General features: G+C 44.0%; 1 protein-coding gene across 1 annotated transcript in view; it reads left to right on the top strand.

The window, feature by feature from the left end:
• ARK2C (arkadia (RNF111) C-terminal like ring finger ubiquitin ligase 2C) overlaps positions 1–1,791 on the top strand; it is a 114,123-nt gene extending 112,332 nt beyond the window's left edge. Inside the window, exons 7-8 of the mRNA XM_023543828.2 lie at positions 1,046–1,152; positions 1,647–1,791. Coding sequence (XP_023399596.2) covers positions 1,046–1,152; positions 1,647–1,764 — 225 coding nt within the window. The 3' untranslated portion in view covers positions 1,765–1,791. The remainder of the gene's footprint in view (positions 1–1,045; positions 1,153–1,646) is intronic.
• The last annotated feature ends 23,419 nt before the right edge of the window (positions 1,792–25,210 follow it).

The raw sequence follows: 25,210 nt of genomic DNA, 5'->3' as shown, positions 1-25,210 counted from the left end.
GTTTTCCTCTCATGGGTATTATCAGAGGCAAACCGTTTCACTGAACTGCGTGGAGCTGGGAATTCAAAAGATAGCCTGATTTCATTTACTGATAAAATTCCTTCCTCCCCAGGTTATTTATTAAGGACCAGTAATGTGCATTGTACTTGACCAAGCGTGATATAAGCCACAGTCTGTACCATCTAAGAATTTAGAACTTTCTAGACAGAGGTTAACTATTTTCAAATCATTAGCGCATAATGAAAAACTGAAGAATTAAAGCCAGCAAGTATAAAGAGTGCCTGCATGATGCCTATCGTAGGGATTAGTGCCTACCTTACAGGAACTTTCTGGATTGGAAGAGAAATCCAACAATATAAGACAGTTCATAACAGCATGGTACAAATTACAGAAGTTAGTGTCAGGCTGAGGAATCTTGCCTTCATCTTGCAGTTGTTGTTATAGGAGCCGTCGAGCCAGCTTTGACTCAAAGCGACCTGTATATATTACAGAACTAAATGGTCCTGCATCATCCTCACAGTCATTGCAATGTCTGAGCCCATTGCTTCCATCTAGTAATGTAGAAATAAATGAATTAACATTAGTTGAATGAAGGGTGAATGAACGAAGCATGCTAGACCTGAAAGTGGAGGGAGAAGCCCGGAGGCAGGGATCCAGGACAGGAAGAATGTAAGGAGGAGTGGACAGCAAGAGTGGAACAGAAAGGGGCAAGCTCTTTATGCACAAGCCCTAGCTTTGCAAAGAATTAGTTCATTAGGTGCCCAATTCCTTTCCAAATCCCATGCCCCTAGAAAGTGCCCGGGACAGCAAAAAAAAAAAAAAGGCACGATCATCTCTTCCTCACTTGGGTTTAACCCTCTCTATCTTGAAGCCAGGGTTAGATGTTAGGGAGAAGGCTGGAGGGAAGATGGCAGAAGTCTGGGTTTTACTTAGGAACTTAAAAAGAAGTAGGCTCACAAGAGAAAGAAGGGCTGCACAGGACGGAGGAGCCTGTGTGTGAAAGACAGTGGCCACCAGGTGAGTCTACTCTCTCTGCTTCTTGTAGCGAAGACCCCAGGATGGCAAGGGCAAGAAGGAAGAGGGGGAAGAGTCTGACACAGATGAGAAATGCACAATTTGTCTGTCTATGCTCGAAGATGGAGAGGATGTGAGGTAAGAAGCTGACATCTTTGATTTCCTCTCCCTTCTCTCTTGGGGATTGGTGATCCATCACTGCTGTGTGTCTGTGGGCAGGGAGGAGGGTTTGCTTGCTTATGCATGTGAGTGTGTCCAGCGTGAAATAGGTTGCCCTATGATGGTGGGGTGTGGGGTATTCTAGATGTGTGGTGCCCACGGGTATGATTGGTGAATGCAAAGTGTAAGAGAACAGTGTGGTGTTGGTCTTGGATGGGTCTGGTACAAAGTCATGGTTTGCTTCAGGTTGATCTGGAAGGACTCCATGGAAGAAGAGGGCTTTGAGCTCTGCTTCCTGCCTTGCTTTCCCATCTCAGCCACAAAGGGCTCCTAAGACCCTCTTTGGCCAATTCTCCAGTGTCCGTGGCTGTGTATCCTGATCCCCTCAGTAGTCTACCATTTGCCCACTCTCAGCTCCTGGTGAAGCCCCTTTCTCCCTCATCCATCCTCTGACCCTCTCTCCTCTCTTCCAGACGCTTACCCTGTATGCATCTCTTTCACCAACTCTGCGTGGACCAGTGGCTCGCCATGAGCAAGAAATGCCCCATCTGCCGAGTGGACATTGAGACACAACTGGGAGCTGACAGCTGAGGGAGGAGTTAGCCAGTGAACGCCCCATTTTCCTTCACCAGGTCCCCCCATGGCCATAGCCCTTGCAGCCAAACTTTGCCTTCTGAGCCATTTGATGTAGAGGAAAAGCCTGCAAGCACATTTTGTGGAAAGAGGAGTTGGTGGAACCAGTGTTCGAGGGAAAGCAGGGGGTGGGGGAAGCACCTACCCATGTAGAATGGTGACTGCCCCCATCCACCTTGCTGCATGGGAGGGAGGGAGCTGGCCATGCCCAGAGCAGGGGTGGGAAGGGGGGGCCCACGCTGCTGAGAGTGTTGATGGGATCCTGAAAGTTCTAGCTGATAGACTGGCCCCTCAATCCTGTCCTTCAAAGGATTGTATATATACCTCTCGACCACGTAGAAACCATGTAGGGGTCTCTAGCTATTTCTGTGGATGGCAGCCAGAGCATGTTAGCTTAAGACAAATGTTGTGTGTGGTGCTCCAGTCATCTGTGGTGGACATGTTGCTATTACCGAATTCGCACCAAATATTTCTCATTGAGTTCCTTGTTTTGGTGCCTGACTGAACCAACCAACGACAGCCCAAATCTTCCTGTCTTTATGAGAGAAAAGGGAAAAAAAAAAAATCAAAAAAAAAAAAAAAAAGCCAAATCCTGTTTATGGTGAAAAAGGATGATTTTTTTTTTCACCCAGGTTAGGAGGCGGGAAGGGGGTTCTCGTTTGTGTGTGTGTGTTTTTTTTTTTTTCCTTTGCTTTTGTTTTTCTCATGTTTACAGTGCACGGAGTGTGGGAGGGGGCATTTGGGAAAAAGGAGGCCTGGAAAAGGAGTGGATGGAGGCCATATCTGGGCCTCTGAGGGGCTTAGCTGAGGTTGTGAATGTAGAGTTGGAGGAGGTGAAGGGGGAATTCTACCTTGAGGACTCCCCAGTTCCAGGGCTCATCTGCTTGGCTTCAGCTAACCCACATTCCCACTGAACCAGAGAAGAGCCAGCCTTCAGCTACGACTGCCCCCTGGGTTCCTCGGAGCCAGGATCCCTATGCTCACGCCACCTTCTTCCTTTCTGCTGTGCTCATGCCCTGTCACAGAGAGGCAATTTAGCCACTGCCTCCCTATGCAAAAAAATTTACCAGATGTTGACAATAGATAACACAGGTGATGCATGGTCTTGGCTGAAGTGCTCTCAGCTAGCACTCGGGGCTGAGATCACACATCATGAATGTTGAGGAGGACCTTGAGCATCCTTTGGGGTGTCTCAGTTCCTGATGTAGTCCCTCAGAACGCTGAGACCACATCGGCGGGGTTTGGGAGGCTCTGTGTCTCTGGCCTCTGGCTCTTCCTCTGACTCTTTGATTACCTTGGGAAAGTCCCTTTCTTTCTCTGTGCCTCAGTTTCCTTCTCCTTTGAATGGAGAGAAATAGCAGTACATCCCCCTTTTCATTCCCTCTATCTTCCCTAGATGTGGTAAGCATAAACGTCATCTGTCCAGTGAGCTCTATGCTGTCTCCTAGGAATCTCTTTGGGATTTAGCGATGGGGTATGGTAGGAGTGACAGACTTGAAATTTCCAACTGTCACCATACGATATGTCCCCACAAGTTCCCTGACCCCAGAGAGATCAGAGAGACAGGAGGGCAAGAGGATGGAGATAGGAAAAGCCACCAAGTTCCATCCCAAACCCAACTTTCTTTATCCATATACGGAACACACCAGGTCAGCTGGAATTCTGCTATCTTCCTTTGTCCCTCGCCCTCCTCTCCCCTCATTTGCACTGCTCTGAAATCCCTCCCCCTTCATCTCAACCCTTTCCCCAGTTTCAATGCCCTTATATCAACAAGAGAAGACCAAGGGGGACACTCCTGTGTCTTATCATCACGTATATGAAGAATTTCTATAAGAATGAAGGATATTTGAGTCTGTATTGCTGCTGCAGAGGTTGCCATGAGTTGGAATTGACTTGATGGCAACTAATAACGACAATAAACCAGGACCAATGGGTCAAAGTGACAAGAAGGCTGACTTTGGCTTGAGGTAAAGCTTTCTAACACCTCTGGAGCTATCCAGTGGAGGAACGACTGCTCTGGACACCTACAGTCAACGAGTGCTGGCAGCTTTATTCAAGAACCTTACTCAAAGACTAAGGTCCTTTCCAGCACTGATATCCTGGTGTTCTATAAAATCTTTACTGCACACCTATTGGTGCAGGAAGAGTAGTGAAGAGGACAGTGTCCCTGCCTTGAGGATGGTACAGTCTAGCTGAGGAGATGAGACATATACCATAGTGCAAAAATGGTGAATAATTTTAAGATTTAGGGTCGACTGGAATGAGTATTACATTGTCCAATTCAGTGACTCCAATACATGAACTTGTCTCCAGAGCTAAAGGCTAAACATCCTACCAGGAGGGAAAGTACATCTGAGTCAGAAAGCTAGTTACTAATAGCCACAGAAAGTTGGGAATCCTCCCCCATCCTCCCCAGTGGCTGAGTCAAAACCAAGCGTTCCATCGGAAGATGGCTTTGGCCCAGAGGTAGCTGGGGTGGTCCATGGAAGGTCGTTCCTCTCTTAGTCTCAGTCTTTTGTTCTCCCTTCTGAGCTTGCTTTGAAAGCTAGCAGGTAGATGGGAGTCAGTGGGGGAAGTCAGGATGGAATTAGAGCTGAAGATCTCAGTTCCAGTGTTGTCTCTTCACCGAAGAAGTGTGCAATTGTAGAAACCCCCTCTTCCTTCTGGACCTCAGCTTCCTCAGCTATAACACAAGGATGTTGGATTGGATGCTTGCTAAATTTCTCTCCAGCACTCACATTCTGCGATCCTCCTTAACGTCAACACATTTCCTTCAAAGTTGGTGGAGCTATGTGCCAGCTGAGCTGTTGACTATGTCCTTCTGTGAGCAGGAACATCTGTTTCAGAGGCTGAGGGCACAAGTGCTAAGTGAGAGAGGGGGACTTTGTCCCCTCCTCCCTCTCAGTTCTCTACAAGCTCTCCATGTGCCCTAGGCCAAAGTTAGGGACTGGGGTGGGGATTACCCAGAGGGGAGAGGTAAGCTGCTTACATTGGGGGTAGATTCTGAAGCCCCCTTCTCCTTCCCATCTCTCTGGGGCCCTGCAGGTAGAAACAGGAAGTGATGTGGACTCAGAGTCCTCCCCGCTCCTGGCTTTCTTAGCCAGGCAGCCATTTGGGTGAGAAGAGAGGAGAGAGGTCTTTGCTTCTGCCCCTCCAAGGTCTCCCAGTTTGACCAGTGGGGAGCCTCTAGGAGAAGAAGAGGCAGGGTCATGCCTCAGCATCTCATATCCACCACCCCAGGAGGGGAAATCACCTACTGTAGTCCTCTCTCTGCTCAACTCAAGGGACTCAGACCCTTTCTTGACTGAGACGCATGAGTGCCTTCTGGGGCAAGAGCTGCCCCAGGATTCAAGGTGGGCCTCCTAGCCGCAGCCGCAGCCACCGCAGCAGCCGCAGCAGGCCCACGAGGACGCCAACAATCAAACCAACGCCACAGCAGGCAGAGGACCGGGCAGGGTCCGAGGGACTCCCCCATCCAGCCAGGACCCTCTCCGGCCACTTTAGCCCTTGCCCACTGCCTGTGGCAGGACTCAAGCTCCTTTCCTGCAAATGTTCCCAGCCTCCGTGCAAGTATTCTTAACTCTTCATGCCTAATGAACAAACAAGCACAGTTTTTTCAATGGTGAAGAAAAAGCACCAGACTTCTTTTTCTTTTTCCCTGAAGAAACCCCCCTAAGCCACCCGCCTCCAGGCGGGACAAACACACCCCGCGTGGGGCTGTAGCAACGTCTGTCAGGTCCCCTCCCAACCCCTCGTGTTTCATCTCTGCGCGCGTAGAGCAAATGCTAGAGCGATTTCAGCTGATAGAAAAACAAAAATGAGAAAAAAAACACAAAAAAACAAAAAACAACCATGGCACGTTGCTAGTTTACAGGGTTTTGTGAGTTTAAATGCCTTATATTTAACAATCATAATTTATGACTAACTTGTAGATATTGTGAGTTCTTATTTAATTATTTTTATAGTTGTTTTGCATTTTTAATTATAATTTATTTATTTAGAAAGGATACTAATTTTTTTTATTACTCCTATTACCTCATTTTGGCGTTGTTTCTGGGAGTGGAATGCTTTGCATGCATTAGTACGATGACAAACAACCACGAATACAAAAAAACAAATTTTTTAAAATAAAATTCCGCGAACTTTATTTCGTCCAAACTATCAGGGTGTGTGATCGCAAGCTGTCCTACTGTGGTGCTGGCCTCTTTGGATACATTCCATACGAAATGCAAACCTTTGATTCTGTATGCTGTGATCTAGTGGAAAACTGCAATATAGTGACTGTATTTAGCACATATATAAATATAATTTGCACTCGTCAGCCGACTGGGGTAATCCTTTCACTTGCTACCCTTGGCACCCTCCCTCCCCCATTATATGTTATCCTGTTTTTCCTTCCTCCCTCACCGCTCCCATATCCTCAGCCAACAGGGTCTCTATCCTCTGAGGGAAGGCTCTAGGACAGGAGAGGTCACTCGCTCCATTTGGCTTCAAGTCTCTGTGGTCCCGAGAGGTCACTCTCTCTACTGGGTTCCAAGTCTTTATGGCCCCAGGCTTGAGGTCCTGGGGGCATTACCAGCTGAAGCACTGAAAGCCAAAAACCTGATTTATTAGAATGAGCTGGAAGTCTGGAGATTTGGGTTCTCAGGCCAGCTCTAATGCAGACTTTCCTGTGGCCTTGAGCAAATCACTTGGCCTTCCTGAGTCTCAGTTTTCTGTACTGGCCAGGGCGAGGGAGGTGACCTGGAGGGTCTCTAGCATCCACTGACTTGGATAGAATATGACTCTGAGGCTGGCCCCACACAGCTCCTCTGGGAAACCATCATGCCGTGCCTGTCTCACCCTCTCAGGAGAAAAATGAGTAGACTGAGAATTTATCCGGTGGATTTTTCTCAAAGTAGACATCTGGGATGGTTTTTGTCCTTTAGAGGCGTATCTTGCTGGCGACTAGGGAATAAGTTAGTGGACACATCCCTGACATAGGGCATGTGCTTTCACAAGGTGAAGAGTGGCCTGAATCCATGTCTTGTTAAATGTGGGGCCACGTAGGCAGAGCATAAGCCCCCAAACTATGGTGTTTGGAATTGGTACCCCGACCCTAGCATCTGGAGCCTTTGTTGCTGAGGCTTCACCCTTTGACAACATATTGGGACATAGCTTTTGAGATCATGTTCTCTCCCCCCAGCACTTCCTCCTCCACCCTCTGCCTTTGCTCTACGAGGGAGGTGGGCATGAGGGGCTGCTGAGGAGAACAAGGTGTGAGCCTTCAGTCTCACTGCACCCCAACAGGAGTGTTAGGCAGAGGGTTTGGGGATGCAGAGGTATCAAAGGTTGGCGCAGTGGTAAGCCCAGATGCCTTCGAGCCAAAAAGAGAGAGGAGGTTCACACCCCCAAGAGAAGCCTCACTGGGACCCCGGCTGGGAGTGGAGAGCACGTCTGCCTTCCTCCTGCCTCTCCTCCTTTCCTTCCTTTCCAGTTCATGCTTCCTCTTGCCTCTTGACATCATTGCCTTTGCCCGTGAGGTGATTCAGCCTCCACTTGAGGTCCCCTGGGGATGGGGCTGATGTGGGGGAGGAAGTGAGGGCTAGATTAACCAAACTGCCTGGCCCCACTGTTCCTAATGGCTGGGTCTTGTGTGGTTCGAGAGCCCCAGCTTTGCTCCTGCTGGCCAATTGGTGCCCTCCTTGGGCCTTCTGCCCAATGCCTGCCCAGCTTACCCTCTGTCTCCACCCTGGAGCCTTGCTCTCTTGCTTCCTTGGGGGCGGCCCGTGAGGGCATCCGCCAGGGAACATGACCACCACACTGCCGGGCTTGGCAGACACTGCCCCCTTGGCAGGGCTCCTGGATGGACATGCCTTATGCTGCTCTCCAGGGTCAGAGTGGGAAGCGGCCCTCTGCCCCAGCTGGCCTGTGGCCTGACCCCTCAAACCTCCTCACCCCACCCCATCCCCTTTCCCACCCCTACCTCTGGCCTTGGATGCGGCTCATTTCTCAGCTACAGAGTCAGCCGCATCAGGCCCTTGAGGGAGTAATGTGGTTGCCCTTGGTAAGTGAAAGGATTATCCTCAGTGTTGATTGTCCTTTTTTGTAATCCTCCTGCTGTTCTGTTCTGTTGTGCTGTGCAACATTTTGCTACATAGACTATTTTATAGCAGAAAGCTAGAAGAATATTTATTATGAATATTAAAGCAATAGTGCATCAATGGAAAAGGCGGAGACATTAGGAATTGTGTAAATGCTTAGATTCACTTTTGGTGGATTTTTTGTACTTTATTTATAACTAATAAAAATGAACTGCATTGCTAACTACACCCCACTTGTGCAAAAGCTTATTTCTATGCATACTTAGGGCATTTCCTAAAGAAGCTTCTCACGGACCTCTGTCTTTGTCCAAGATATGAGATAACATCAGTTATCTGATTCTTATCCATTTTCCTCATCCCCTCTTCCTGTCTTTTTTACTGCCTCCATCCCATTTTTTGGCCTCTTATCTATATATCTCTTTTACCTCTTTATCTCTTAAGGGATCTGTTGTACAGCTATGAGTCAACCATTAATTGTACCTGTTTCCTAAATGTTGTTGTTAGGTGCCTTCAAGTCATACTGACCCAATGTGACGTAGTCAAACTCCTTCATAGGGATTTCTAGGCTGTAATCTTTATGGGAGCAAATCACCAGGTCTTTTTCCTGCAGAGCCACTGGGCAAATTGGAGCTGACCTTTCAGCTAGCAGCTGGGCGCGTAAATGTTGTGCTAACAGGGTTCCTTTCCTAAAAATTACAAATGCACAAATGTATCTTAAAAATAGATGCATCTTAAAGAGAAAAGTTCCCATTTTTTAATCAGTTTTCCAAAGGAACCTCTCCTGTGCTTGAGCTGGAAGGCTCTTTACTTCATTCATGTTTCCCCACAGGAGTAAAGGAGATTGATTTTCAAAAGTTGGGTGGATTTCTTATTCCTTTGTAAGCTCGCCAACGTCAGTACTGTTTTTATTGTCCATGGTCTGTTCTCAGAGAAGTGTGGGCTCAGCCAACAGGAGAATGATTTTCCTTCAGAAGTTGCAAATAGAGTCCGCATTAATGTATTTTTCAAGACCTAGTTCTTGTGAGATGTAGCCTTCCATACATTCCCATCTGTCTCTTTTGATCCATCAACCAGGGCTTCTAAGTCCTTGTCGTGGTTCTAACCAGGTTCTAACCTTGCCCTAGCACTAACCAGCTGTGTGAATGTGGGCAAAACACTTTCCTTCCCTGGCTTCCCCAACTGTAACAATCCACCTGGGAGACCAGGATTCCTTCCAGCTCTGAAATCCCACAGGTCTCCACTTTCAGACCCTTCCTCCCTCTAGTACTGATTTGTCTACTTATTCCCTCTCTCCTCCACAATGGAGGTAGCCCTGGGCTACTTTCAAGGGAAGTAGTCTTTCAAAGGAACCCTGGTGGCTCAGTGGTTAAAACACTCGGCTGCTGGTGGATTAGAGGTTCAAACCTACCAGCTGTTCCAAGGAAGAAAGATGTGATAGTCTGCCTCCATAAAGATTACAACCTTGAAAACCTTATGGGGCAGTTCTACTCTGTCCTATAGGGTTGCTGTGAGTTGGAATTGGCTCGGTGGCACACAACAACTCTCTTTCCTTGGACTGAGGGCCTTCCCAACAAGTGGGAAAACATGCAACCTTTCATGCCCTCCGCTCCCATTGCAGTGCCAAGGAAGACAGAGACTTCTCAGGAAACACCCAGGCTACACTCTGCACAGGTCCTGTCACTCAGAGCTACCACGAAGATCTCCCAGGTTAAGGAGGGGGATCCATACTTACTTACCCGAAGGCCTCTTGGGCATCTCCCAGCTGGTGCTTTCCTTCCAGATGGGACACCTACAGCCTCCCCACCACCCACCTGCCACCGTCCCCCCTACACTACCTGCAAAACCACAGCTTGCTTCGTGCTCTCCTCTTTTCCCAGCAACCTCTAGTCCCTGCGAAGCCCCCTCCACTCCTGGGAAACAGAAAAGAAGAACCTCTTGCTAGGACATTTTCCTTTCCCTACTTCCTTTTACCCTCAGTTACATCCTATTGAGCCACCTCAAGCCCAACAAATAACAATTCTTCCTCCCACTTGCCCAGCTTAAGCTGTCCCGCACCTTTCCCTTGTCCCCCAACCAACAGGAGCAGCAGCTTGTTGGTGTGTTTTATATGTTGAACTGCCATCTAACACGTCATTTGACAAAAAGCCCTGCCCTTGAGTTTCATTGCTACCTGTTAGCCGGCTGACTTTGGGCAAGCTATTTACACTGTGCTTCAGTTTCCTCATCAATAAAATGGGGATAATATCAGCACCTGCTTCATAAGCTCTTAGGATTAAAGAGCTAACACATGGAAAGCACATAAAACTTGTCTGGAATATGGTGAGCATTATAAAGCACTTGACAACTGGCTGAAAGACTGGCCAGGAAGGAAGACAAGTCTGGCGATCTGCTTCCTGAAAACTCTGTAGAGGAGTTCTACTCTGTACACGGGGGGTCACCATGAGTTGGAATCAATTCAATGGCAACTAACAACAGCAACATGTAAATATTAGCTATTATGATGATGATGCTGTTTTTAAAAATCCCTGCCTTTTCTAGTTTTTCTCCTTGGTCCTCTTGCCCTCTCCTCCCTCTCTTCTTCCTAGAATGTGTCCCAGTCCCCATCAATGTCAACTCCCCACCTCCAGCCACCTCCAGCCACGGCCGGCCACTGCAATCCAGCAGGAGGGCTGGTGGCCCAGGCTTCAAAACCAAGACTCTTGGAACCAGTGCTTGATGATCGTCTTTCCTGCATTCAGCTGGAGACTCGAGAAGAAAAGCCACATTCAGGCCCTAGGCTGTAAGTGTAGAACCCATCTGCCCTCTGGCTCACGTACACCACCAAGTCCCACTGTGCAGGCCTCCCTGCCCAACCCTGCCCTATTTAATTTAGGGCCAAAATACTCTTTCATTCATTTTCCAGAACTTTCTGTCTCAAACCTCCTTCCTACTGGCTCTATTTACTCTCTTGTTCAAGGCAAAAATCCCCAACTTGATCCCTGAAGCTCCTTATCTTGTCCTTGCTCAGGGTACTTGGGGTGCATGCAAGGGGTTGAAGACTTGTGTCAAAGGGGCTGGAAGGAATGGGGCTGTCTGTTCAGGATGGGGTACCAGGGACCCTTAGCAAGTGGGGCACCCTCGGTACTGTCTGACTTTATCCATTTGGACCCCACCTCATCTGAATCCAGAAGGCTTGTGTCTGGATTACTTTTCTCAAAATCTTGGAAGAAAAGGGTTGTTCAGTCAAAAAACTGAGAAAATAAGTTTGGAAGGCTTATGTTTAACCTATTTAAGAACAAACGTGGTTTTTTTTAGACTTTGGTGCAACAGTTTGTATTTAAATTTAAAAAAATGTATTTAAATAGCTTGTGCTAATTTCTAAGGAGTCTAGTCTTTTCTCTAAAGTAGACTCCCCAGGGATATTTATTAGGAAATACTGTGTTAGCAGTTACTTGTAAAAAATACAATTGTGGTTCTCACCAAAGATTCTTTAATACAGACTTCTCTCAATCCAGTGAGGAAAGATGGAACTGATATAAACCCTGTCACTCAAGAAGCCATACCATATGAGGAAGAACTTTCTAACAATCTGAGGTGTCAATACGCAGGGGGCTAGAGGAGCTAACGAGCAGCTCCTACACAGGACCTCCAAACATGGAAGACAGTAGATGAGGGAGGAGGCCCAATCCTTCCTTTTGTGCATGTGAACCTTCAAACTGAGGTGTTGGCATAACTGAAACAGGTAGCTTCAGGCCTAAATTAAAACTCCATTCTGAATTAAACTGAAACCTTCTCTTCTACTGTTTTAAAAAGACATTTCAGCCTTTTTGTCAAAGTTTAAGTGCTTGTGATACAATGAAAGCAAGAGTCAGGATATCTGGCTTGGATGAGGAATTGTTTGTTGAAGGTGTCTGTCAAGAATGTTTACTCAGGGAGGCGGGGCCAAGATGGCGGAATAGACGGACGCTTTCCGCGAGCCCCCTTACAACAAAGACCCGAAAAAACAAGTGAAACAAGTATATTTATGACAAGCTAGGAGCCCTGAACATCAAAGGCAAGTTAAAAAACGAACTGAAGGGCAGGGAGAGGAAGAGACAGTTCAGAAAAAGAGAGGAGCTGCCAGGCCTGAATCACTGGGAGCCCTCAGGCACCATTCCCAGGAGCAGCTGCAGCAGGCTGATACTAGCATTGGGCTGCAGTTTCCTCAGGGAGAAGCGGTCAGCCACACAGCCTACTCACACCTCCAGAACCAGAGAAGAACAGCACCTCGGCAAAAACTAAGTATTCGTGTATATTTTACCAGCCCCCCAGCCCCAAGCTGGCTTCAGAAGCTGTTGATTTCCCTGGGCCTGAGATAGGCCCTGTTGAGTGCCTACAGCCATTCTCCAGGCCCTGGAGAAGGAATAAATCCACAATTGGGGGAAAAGATAATTCACCAGCTCCACTAACCGGGGGAGCTCAGGACAGAAGCGGCTCTTGTCCAGGCATAAATGGCCCGTGGACTTTGAGTACATTTACCCTCTGCATGGACCTGTGTGGGGCTGTTTCAGGAGAATAGCCCCTTGCTGGCAGACTACAACTGTTTCAGCTGTGTGGTGGAAAGGAGGGTGTTTGACATTTGACACTGCTTTGCCTATTAAACAGGGTCCTCACCTATTCGCATCAGGGGCCTAAGGACTGGTGGCTCCACTCAGGTCACCCACCCTCCCGTGACATGGGTACAAGGATAACTGGTACCTCCCAGTCCTTACAACCAAAAACATTGGGTGCCCCTGGTGCGTCTACAGAACCTAACCACCTGTACACTCCAGGGAACAGGGACACGCTTTCCTCAGAGACACTTGGGGGATGATTCTCAGCCCCCTGCCTTGTTCAGAGCATGACCCTGCTGCAACCAGATACAGGTACCTACACCAATCACCCCACCCCCTAAGACTGTAGGTCAGAGCCTGTACCACACACTTGATGATCTTCTACCTGGACACGTAAGCTGAGTTCATACAAGAAAAGTGAATGTACTCCTAGACTGATATACCCGATAATAGCTCTAGCCATCTGGGCACAGGACTCCAGAGCTCCAAATGTGAAAATAATCAAGCTAGCTCACTCAAGCAACCCATTTGGGCATATCAGACCAAAATAAAGCAAGAAGCAACAATGCAGTAAGCAAACATAATATAAACTAATACAATAACTTATAGATGGCTCAGAGATAGCAGTGAATATCAAGTCACATAAAGAAACAGACCATGATTGCCTCAACAAGCTCTCAAAACAAAGACTCAAGGGATCTTCTAGATGAAAGTGCGTTCCTAGAATTACTGGAGGCAGAATATGAAAGATTAATATACAGACCCTTCAAGACATCAGGAAGAAAATCAGGCAAAACACAGAACAAGCCAAGGAATACACAGATAAAGCAGCTGAAGAAATTAAAAAGGTCACTCAGGAACATAACGAAAAATTTCAGAAGCTGAAAAAATCAGAAATTCAGTAGATTAACAATAAAATTGCAGAATTAGACACCTCAATAGAAAGTCAAAGGAGCAGAATAGAGCAAGTGAAAGGCAGAATTTGTGAACTTGAAGATAAAGCACTTGGCACCAATACATTTGAAGAAAAATCAGATAAAAAAATTTAAAAAAATGAAGAAAGCTTAAGAATCACGTGGGACTCTATCCAGAGAAATAACCTATGAGTAATTGGAGTTCCAGAACAGGGAGGGATAACAGAAAATACAGAGAGAATTGTTGAGGATTTGTTGGCAGAAAACTTCCCTGATATCGTGAAAGATGAGAAGGTATCTATCCAAGATGCTCATCGGACGCCATATAAGGTATATTTTAAAAGAAAGTCACCAAGACATATAATCAAACTACCAAAAGCAAAGATAAAGAGAGAATTTAAAGGGCAGCTAGGGATAAACGAAAAGTCACGTACAAGGGAGAGTCAATAAGAATAAGCTCGGACTACTTGGCAGAAACCATGAAGGCAAGAAGACAACAGAGTGACTTATATAAAAAATTGGAGAAGAAAAAATTGCCAGCCAAGAATCATATATCCAGCAAAACTGTATCTCAAATATGAAGGTGAAATTAGGACATTTCCAGATAAACGGAAGTTTAGGGAATTCGTAAAAGCCAAACCAAAACTACAAGATATACTAAAGGGAGTTCTTTGGTTAGAAAATCAATAATATCAGGTATCAACCCAAGACTAGAACACTGGGCAGAGCAACCAGATGTCAACCCAGACAGAGAAATCACAAAAACAAATCAGGATAAAAAAAACACTTAAAACAGGGAAACAGCAATGTTATTATGTGAAAGAAGACAATATTAAAACAACAAAGAGGGACTAAGAAATGTAGTCATAGATCTTTCACATGGAGAAGAAGACAAGGCGATACAAAGAAATAAAAGTCAGGTTTAAACTGAGAAAAACACAGGTAAATAATAAGGTAACCACAAAGGAGACAAACTATCCTACACATCAAAAAGAAATACAAGAAAAAAACAGAAACTCATCAGAAACAAAATCAACAACAACAAATATGAGGAAATGACAATATATAAACTACTCAGTACAAAAAATTAAGTGGGAAAAAGTAACTGCCAACAACACACAAAAAAAGACATCAAAATGATAGCACTAAATTCATACCTATCTGTAATTATGCTGAATGTAAATGGACTAAATGTACCAATAAAGAGACAGAGAGTGGCAGAATGGATTAAAAAACATGATCTGCCTAAATGATGTCTACAAGAGACACACCTCAGACTTAGAGACACAAGCAAACTAAAACTCAAAGGATGGAAAAAAATACATCAAGCAAACAACAATCAAAAAAGAGCAGGAGTGGCAATTTTAATTTCTGACAAAATAGACTTTAAATCCATCATAAAGGATAAGGAAGGACACTATGTGATGATTAAAGGGACAATATACCAGGAGGATATAATCATATTAAATATTTATGCACCCAATGACAGGGCTGCAAGATACATAAAACAAACTCTATCAGCACTGAAAACTGAGATAGACAGCTCCACAATAATAGTAGGAGACTTCAACATACCACTTTTGGTGAAGGACAGGACATCCAGAAAGAAGCTCAATAAAGACATGGAAGATCTAAATGCCACAATAAACCAACTTGACCTCATAGACATATACAGAACACTTCACCCAATAGCAGCCAAGTATACTTTCTTTTCTAGTGCACATGGAACATTCTCTAGAATAGATCACGTTAGGTCATAAAGCAAGCCTTAGCAGAATCCAAAACACTGAAATATTACAAAGCATCTTCTCTGACCATAAGGCCATAAAAGTAGAAATCAATAACAGAAAAAGCAAGGAAAAGAAATCAAACACTTGGAAACTGAACAATACCCTGCTCAGAAACAACTGGGTCATAAAAGACATTAAGGATGAAATAAAGAAATTCATAGAATCCAATGAGAATGAAAACACTTCCTATCAGAGCCTTTGGGACACAGCAAAAGCAGTGCTCAGAGGTCAATTTTTATCAATAAATGCACACATCCAAAAAGATGAAAGGGCCAAAATACAAGAATTATCCCTACAACTTGAACAAATAGAAAGAGAGCAACAAAAGAAACCCTCGGGCACCAGAAGAAAACAAATAATAAAAATTGGAGCAGAACTAAATGAAATGGAAAACAATTGAAAGAATTAACAAGACCAAAATCTGGTCCTTTGAAAAGATAAACAAAATTGATAAGCCATTGGCCAAACTGACAAAAGAAAAACAGGAGACGAAGCAAATAACCCGAATAAGAAATGAGATGGGCAATATTACAACAGACCCAGCTGAAATTAAAAGAATCATAGCAGATTACTATGAAAAATTGTACTCTAACAAATTTGAAAATCTAGAAGAAATGGATGAATTCCTAGAAACACACTACCTACCTAAGCTAACACAAACAGAGGTAGAACAAATAAATAGACCCATAACAAAAGAAGAGATTGAAAAGGCAATCAAAAAACTCCCAACAAAAAAAAGCTCTGGCCCGGACAGCTTCACTGCAGAGTTCTACCAAACTTTCAAAGAAGAGTTTACACCACTACCACTAAAGGTATTTCAGAGCATAGAAAAGGACGGAATACTCCCTAACTCATTCTATGAAGCCAGCATATCCCTGATACCAAAACCAGGTAAAGACACCAAAAAAAGAAAATTACAGACCTATATCCCTCAAGAACTTAGATGCAAAAATCTTCAACAAAATTCTAGCCAATAGAATTCAACAACATATCAGAAAAAATAATTCACCACAACAAAGTGGGATTCATACCAGGTATGCTGGGATGGTTCAACATTAGAAAAACAATTAATGTAATCCACCACATAAATAAAACAAAAGACAAGAATCACATGATTTTAACAATTGATGCAGAAAAGGCATTTGACAAAGTTCAACACTGATTCAGGATAAAAACTCTCAGCAAAATAGGAATAGAAGGAAAATTCCTCAACATAATAAAGGGCATTTATACAAAGCCAACAGCCAATATCATCCTAAATGGAGAGAGTCTGAAAGCATTCCCCTTGAGATCGGGAACCAGGCAAGGATGCCCTTTATCACCACTTTTATTCAACATTGTGCTGGAAGCCCTAGCCAGAGCAATGAGGCTAGGTAAAGAAATAAAGGGCATCCAGATTGGCAAGGAAGAAGAAACTATCTCTCTTTGCAGATGTCATGATCTTACACACAGAAAACCCTAAGGAATCCTCAAGAAAACTACGGAAACTAATAGAACAGTTCAGCAGAGCATCAGGATACAAGATAAACATACAAAAATCAGTTGGATTCCTCTACATCAATAAGAAGAACATCGAAGAGGAAATAACCAAATCAATACCATTTATGGTAGCCCCCAAGAAGATAAAATACTTCGGAATAAATCTTACCAGAGATGTAAAAGACTTATACAAAGAAAACTACAAAACACTTCTGCAAGAAACCAAAAGAGACCTACATAACTGGAAAAACATACCTTGCTCATGGATAGGAAGACTTAACGTTATAAAAATGTCTATTCTACCAAAAGCGATCTATAGATTTAATGCAATTCCGGTCCAAATTCCAACGACATTTTTTAATGAGATGCAGAAGCAAATCATCAACTTCATATGGAAGGGAAAGAGGCCCAGGATAAACAAGGCATTACTGAAAAAGAAGAAGAAAGTGGGAGGCCTCACTTTACCTGATTTAGAACCTATTATGCCACCACAGTAGTCAAAACAGCCTGGTACTGGTACAACAACAGATACATGGACCAATGGAACAGAATTGAGAATCCAGTCATAAATCCATCCACATATGAGCAGCTGATATTTGACAAAGGCCCAAAGTCAGTTAACTGGAGAAAAGACAGCCTTTTTGACAAATGGTGCTCGCATAATTGGATATCTATCTGCAAAAAAATGAAATGAGACCCATACCTCACACCATGCATGAAAATGAACTCAAAATGGATCAAAGACTTAAACATAAACTCTAAAACTATAAAAATCATGGAAGAAAAAATAGGGACAATGTTAGGAGCCCTAATACATGCCATAAACAGTATACAAAACATTACTAACAATGCAGAAGAAAAACTACATAACTGGGAGCTCCTAAAAATCAAACACCTATGCTTATCCAAAGACTTCACCAAAAGTGTAAAAAGATTACCTACAGACTGGGAAAAAGTTTTTAGCTATGACATTTCCTATCTGCCTCTAATCTCTAAAATCTACATGATATTGCAAAAACTCAACTACAGAAAGACAAATAACCCAATTAAAATATGGGCAGAGGATATGAACAGACACTTCACTAAAGAAGACATTCAGGTAGCTAACAGATACATGAGGAAATGCTCACGATCATTAGCCATTAACCAGTCCACCCAGTGCCATCTTGTCGATTCTGACACATAGCGACCCTATAGGACAGAGTAGAACTGCCCCATAGAGTTTCTGAGGAGTGCCTGGAGGATTTGAACTGCCAACCCTTTGGTTAGCAGCCGTAGCATTTAACCATTACACCACCTTAGCCCTTAGAGAAATGCAAATCAGAACTACCGTGAGATTCCATCTCACTCCAACAAGGCTGGCAATAACCCAAAAAGCACAAAATAAATGTTGGAGAGGTTGTGGAGAGACTGGAACACTTATACACTGCCGGTGGGAATGTCAAATGATACAACCACTTTGGAAATCGATTTGGTGCTTCCTTAAAAAACTAGAAATAGAACTATCATATGATCCAGCAATCCCGCTTAGAATATATCCTAGAGAAATAAGAGCCTTTACACGAACAGATATATGCACCCCCATGTTTACTGCAGCACTGTTTACAATAGCAAAAAGATGGACGCAACCAAGGTGCCCATCAAAGGATGTATGGATAAATTGTTGGTATATTCACACAATGGAATACTACACATCGATAAAGTAACAGTGAGGAATCTGTGAAACATTTTATAACATGGAGGAACCTGGAAGGCATTATGCTAAGTGAAATTAGTCAGTTGCAAAAGGACAAATATTGTGTAAGACCACTATTATAAGAACTCAAGAAATAGTTTAAACAGAGAAGAAAATATTCTTTGATGGTTACTGGGGAGGGGAGGAAGGGAGCGAGAGGGATATTCACTAATCAGGTAGTACATAAGAACTACTTTAAAAACATAAGAACTACTTTAAAAAAAAGCCAAACCCATTGCTGTTGAGTCAATTCCGACTCATAGCGACCCTACAGGACAGAGTAGAACTGCCCCAAACTACTTTAGGTGAAGGGAAAGACAACACACAACACAGGTGAGGTCAGCACAACTGGACTAAAACAAAAGCAAAGCAGTTTCCTGAATAAACTGAATGCTTCAAGGGACAAAGTAGCAGGGGCAGGGGTTTGGGGACCATGGTTTCAGGGGACATCCAAGTCAATTGGCATAATAAAATCTATTAAGAAAACATTCTGCATCCCACTTTGGAGAGCAGCGTCTGGGGTCTTAAATGCTAGCAAGTGGCCATCTAAGATGCATCAGTTGGTCTCAACCCACCTGGACCAAAGAAGAATGAAGAACACCAAGGACACAAGGTAATTACGAGCCCAAGAGACAGAAAGGGCCACATAAACCAGAGACTACATCAGCCTGAGACCAGAACAACTAGATGGTGCCTGGCTACAACCGATGACTGCCCTGACAGGGAACACGACAGAGAACCCCTGAGGGGCAGGAGAACAGTGGGATGTAGATCCCAAATTCTTGTAAAAAGAGCAGACTTAATGGTCTGACTGGGACTAGAAGGACCCCTGTAGTCTTGGCCCCCAGACCTTCTGTTAGCCAAGGACAGGAACCATTCCCAAAGCCAACTCTTCAGACAGTGTTTGGACTGGACACTGGGATAGAAAATGATACCGGTGAAGAATGAGCTTCTTGGATCAAGTAGACACTTGAGACTATGTTGGCATCTCCTATCTGGAGGGGAGGTGAGAGGGTAGGGGGGTTAGAAGCGGGCGGAACGGACATGAAAAGAGAGAGTGGAGGGAAGGAGCGGGCTGTCCCATTAGGGGGAGAGCAACTAGGAGTATATAAAAAACCCATTGCTGTCGAGTCGACTCCAACTCATAGCGACCCTACGGGACAGAGTAGAGCTGCCCTGTAGGGTTTCCAAGGACCGCCTGGTAGATTCGAACTGCCAAACTTTGTGTTAATAGCCATAGCACTTACCCACTGTGCCACCAGGGTTTCCTAAAGGAGTATATAGCAAGGTGTATATAAATTTTTGTATGAGATACTGACTTGATTTGTAAACTTTCACTTAAAGCACAATAAAAATTTTTTAAAAAGAATGTTGACTCAGCTTGGTTTGAAAGGAATGCCTTGATCAAGCCTGTCCCCAGAGGTTAAGAAATAGGATTAGAATTGGTAATGTTAGCCTATAACTCTCATAACTCTGTAACCAAGATGAAGCAAACACCAGTTAACCAAGTCTCAGTTCTGATTTTCTGACTCCCCCAAACTGGGCTTCGCTCACTGAGATCTTCACTCTATTCTTGCTGACACTTTGTAAATATATAAAAGCGTAAGCTTGTTACCTAAAGAGAAGAAAAGAGGCAGTCTTACAGCTCTGACAGAGAATTGACTACATTCCTGACAGAATGCCTTGTTAAACAAATCTCAGGAGGTAACAAGTAAACTTACTATTGTTAAATGTTTAAGATTATATTTTAACAACCCCCTTGTAACCTTTGCCGTGCTTCCCCCCCACCCCACTCTTTGTATGCCTGTGGGCATATTCCTCTGTTTGCTCCATCTGTGAAAACCCTCACTGTTTTCCCACAACTTGGAGCATTGCAGGATCCTGCCTGAGTGTCTGTGTGTTTCCCATTTCACGAAATGTTTTTATTCTTCAGTAAAACTCTTTATTATTTTTATTTGTAGAAGAGTATAAGTCTAATTTTTTAAGTACGAAACTTTGTTCTCTTCACGCCATCCCTAACTGAGGGGGCTGGGTCTTGGTCAGCGGAGAGGTGGCATTCCAACCCCACAGGCACCACACGCCTACACCAGCCATGACCACAGGGCCATGTTGCAGAGGCATTTGGATGAGACAAATTCAAGGGGAAAGGGATGGGTTTAGAGTGTTTGCACTCACAATGGCTGGCTGTGGGGTCTCAGCCTCAGGATTAGGACTGTGGGGCTGTGGGCAGGAGAATAGCATTCTCTGAGGGCCAGGAGGCAAGCAAAGTGCCCAGGAAGCAAAAGTTAAAAGGGCCTCTGAGGAGTCAGTCCCACACTAGCATAAGCCTGAGCCTGAGCATCTCCTTAAGTTTTGTGCTGTGGGTACCTTCTGGCTTGCTTCACCCTAGTCCAGGCTCTACTTTCTGCCCTTACCAAGAGGGAGGCTTCTGTGACTGCCAGGAAGTGAGAGGTGGGAATTAAAAGGCAAAACTCAGGTAAGTGCATAGGAATGTATACGTGAGTATGTACCAAAAAACCCATTGTCGTAGAGTCGACTCTGACTCATAGTGACCCTATAGGACAGAGTAGAACTGCCCCATAGAGTTTCTAGGTAGTGCCTGGTGGATTCCAACTGCCGACCTTTTGGTTAGCACCTGTAGCTCTTAACCACTATGCTACCAGGGTTTCCATGTGAGTATACATGTGTGTATATATAGGTATATGCATATGTATATGCATTTCTGTGGCTGTATGCACATATATTCTTAAATGTAATAAAGTACCTAAGGGCACCATTACAGATACTTCTTAGACATAGCCAAACACCTTGCAGGATTGGTTTCCTGGGCTTGGAGGATTAGGGCTATACTCTTGAGACATCTTGGCCAACTGGCATAATATAGTTCATAAAGTTTACGGTCTACATCCTAGTTTGGTGAATAGTATCTAAGGTCTTAAAAGCTTGCAAGTGGCCATCTAAGACACAACTATTGGTCTCTACTCATCCAGAGCAAAAGGGAAAGAAAGAAACCAAAAGCTCAAAGAAGAAACTAGTCTATAGGACTAACAGTCTACAGGAACCACAGCTTCCCCTATCCTGAGACAAGAAGAACTAGATGGTGCCTGGCTACCATTATCAACTGTTCTGATCAGGGCCACAACAGATGGACCTTGATAGAATGAGAGAAAAATGTGAAAGAGAACCTCAAATTTCTAACAATCAAACAAAAACAAAACAGCAGACTGACTGGACTAGTTGAGGCTGGAGGGCTCTGCAAGATTTTGCCTGAGATACACTTTAAACCTTGAGCTGAAACTAGCCTCTGAGGTGACCTTTTAGCTGAATAATAGACTGGATGACAAGATAAAGAATGTCACTCGTGGTTTTACTGTGCTCCTTTATAAAATCACCTATATGAAACCAAATGGTCAACAATTACTTTAAAACAAAAATGAGAACATAAGGGGGCAGGGAAACTAGATTAATGGAAATGGAACAACCAGAATGGAAATACTGAAAATGTTCACATGTAGTGAAGAATGTAACCAATGTTACTGAACAATTTGTGTAGAAATTGTTGAATGGGAACCTAAACTGTTGTGTAAACATTCACCAAAAACACAATGAAATATTAATAAAATAAATAAATAAAAGGCACAGCTTAGACCGGTCGCAGATGGGATGAGACTTGTAGCGAGAGTGTGTCACCAAGGATGTGTTGTCTCCCCATGAATACAGGGGGTTACACTCGACATTCAGCATAGGCGCTAAATTAAGACCTTATGCATATTGAGTCCATCATTCGCCTGTCAGTGTGTCATACTGTGGTGGCTTGCGTGTTGCTATCCCACTGGAAGCTCTGCCAGCAGTATTTCAAATACCAGCAGGGTCACCCACAGCGGACAGGTTTCAGTGGAGCTTCCAAACTAAGACAAATTGGGAAGGAGGGCCTGGCAATCTACTTCAGAAAATAAAGCAATGAAAACCCTGTGGTTCATAAAATCACTTCTTTTATGGATCAACTCACTTACTTTAAATACATCAACAGGAGAGACCAATCATTGGAGAAGAACATCATGTTTGGTAAAGTGAAGGGCCAGCAAAGGCAAAGGAAAAACCCTCAATGACATGGATTGATACAGTGGCTACAACAACGGACTCAAATGATCATGAAAATGGCACAGGACCAGGCAATGTTGTGTTCTGTTGTATACGGGCAGTGACATCATTAGGGGGTGTCTTGGTCATCTAGTGCTGCTATAGCAGAAACCCCACAAGTGGGCAGATGGCTTTAACAAAGAGTTTATTCTCTCACAGTCCAGTAGCCTGGCAGTTGAAATTCAGGGCACCAGCTCCAGGGGAAGGCTTTTTCAGTCAGCTCTGGAGGAAGGCCCTTGTGATGCATCAATCTTCCCTTGGTCTGGCAGCATCTCAGCCCAGGAACCGCAGGTCCAAAGGACACGCTGTGCTCCCGACACTGCTTTCTTGGTGATATGAGGTCCCCATGTCTCTCTGCTGGCTTCTCTCTTTTATATCTCAAAAGAGATTGGCTTAAGGCACTATTTAATCTTGTAGATCTCATCAGTATAACTGCCACTAATGCACCTCATTACATCATAGTGATAGGATTTACAACACCTAGGGAAATCACATCAGATGACAAAATGGTGGGCAGTCATACAATATTGGAAAACGTGACCTCACCTAGTTGGCAGGTATTTTGGGGGGACAAAACTCAATCCATGACAGGGAGTGGTGGGGGCTACAGGCCATACTCGGTGACACTGTCAGTGGGGGTCACACCAAAATGACTGTCCATAAAATTTTTGTTCCGTGTTTCAACACAAATGTATTGTTTTTAATAAAAATAGCCCTGTAGTCTAACAACAAAAACATTTTTCATAAGCCAGCTTACGCATATCGATATACCTAAACCCAGTAACCTACAAGGCTAAAACTCTATGCTAATTTACTTTTTGAACCTTCTAATGTGCTCTTGTCAGAGCTGTCATTGTTACCCAATTACAATGATGCTTCGAATCAAGTGTTTCTCCTGCAGGCACTACAAGCATGTGCTGCTGTTTTCATTGCTGCTGGTGTTTTCATACTCGCAATTTTGTCAAATTTTCTGGTGTTTTAGCTACAATATTGTGGTAATTATTATTTGTGAACCTATATCAATAATGTTTTTTTTTTTTAGAATGAAGTAGTAATAGAAGGAAAAGGAGAAAAATAGACTCCCACTTAGTAATAATCTCGTAACTAAAAATGTTGTAATTCAATGTAGAAAGGTTTTACAAAACAATTTTGTTGTTAGTATTTACATAATCTAAGAAATATTACATTTAAACAATTTACAACTATGACATATTTAGATGAGATGTTCACTAAGTGCTGAAATGCTTGCGTATTTGTTCCCGTTTATTTTTATGGTTTTATTTCATTTATGAATATATTTCCATATGCATTTGTCTATAACTTCTACATTATTTGGGCTGTTATTGACTATGCAAACCTAATCCGTTAATGTATCTCAAGTGACAGTAAAGCTTAACATTAAAATAAACATAATTTTGATGTAGTTCTTAAGATGTTTTTACTTGGAATTCTATTGTTTTCTTACTGAATCTTCACTTTAACCACACTAAACCAGGTAAATGTAAATACATTTAAGCTGTGCATATGATATTATAATTTAAAGATGTAACTTTAATTGTGCTAGTTATTTATGCTACTACTATTGCCATTACATTCAGTGATATACAGGAATTATGATCTACAGGTAACATTAGTACAGAAAACATTACTAAGGATTCTGTATGGTCTGGTACCAAAGGAGGTCCATGGTGGGGCGGGGATGGTGACACCATGAGTTACTGCACTGGGTGTCACTAACCCTAGTGACCTCACTGTACATGGGATCTGCCATGAGTCGGAGCTGACTTGTTGGCAGCTAACAACAACACCTCAACTCATTTAGTACTCATAATAGCCTATGGGGTAGGTATTATTGTCATTGTCACTGCTTTACAGATGAGGACATTGAGGCCCAGAGAGATGAAATAGTGTGCGCGTGATCACACAGCTGGTCAGTTGCAGGCTGCCTCCGGGACTGTGCTTCTCACTCTGCTTGTTTTGGAGAGCTTACCAAGAGCTCCCTGAGCCTTTCTCAGGTCAGGAAGTGTCACTCTAACTCACTCTGGGACTGAGTGCACAGGGTCCCATGGAAGGACTGCAGAAAAACTGGAACCCTGGTGCACCGGGGCACGTCTCCTACAGGAAGACTTCCCAGCCTAACTCAGCTTCATGATCAGTCTCGCTCTCTGCAAAAAAACCAGAAATTAGGTTCTGCTCTCTGCTGCATTCTTCCTGTGTGCTGACCAGCTTCTTTGTGATGTTGATCAGGGAGTGTGTGTGTGCAGGTGTGTGTGTATGTGTTTCTATGCACACACGTGTGTGTAGTTCTTGTGCTGTCTCCCCACTGAGGGCTGAGACCATGACTTTATTTTATTCCCAGTCACCTCTCAGATCTTAGGCCCAACATTGCCCACGGAGACACAGGCGAGACGTACTGAATATCCCAGCCTGAGTGCAATAGTGACCAGACAGGCCACGCCAGAGTCAGTTCCAGGTGCTGTGGCCCCATGTCTTCTGCCTTGGTCTCTACTGTGGTACCACAAGCTAGGTCACTTGGCTGGCACTTAGCCACCGGTTCTCTGTAAAGTAGTGGAAAAAATGATGTACTTTCTCACATGCTCTTAAATCTTCTGGCAAAAACCCTTCCTCCTGACAGTTTTCTCCACTTGCCACTGGATTTATTGAAACTGGGAAAAAGAATGCATTTCTTAGT

The sequence above is a fragment of the Loxodonta africana genome, chromosome 11 (genome assembly GCF_030014295.1).
Source record: "Loxodonta africana isolate mLoxAfr1 chromosome 11, mLoxAfr1.hap2, whole genome shotgun sequence".
NCBI classification, from domain to species: domain Eukaryota; kingdom Metazoa; phylum Chordata; class Mammalia; order Proboscidea; family Elephantidae; genus Loxodonta; species Loxodonta africana.
Note: the sequence above shows the minus strand (reverse complement) of the source record. Positions and strands in the feature narration are given on the sequence as shown.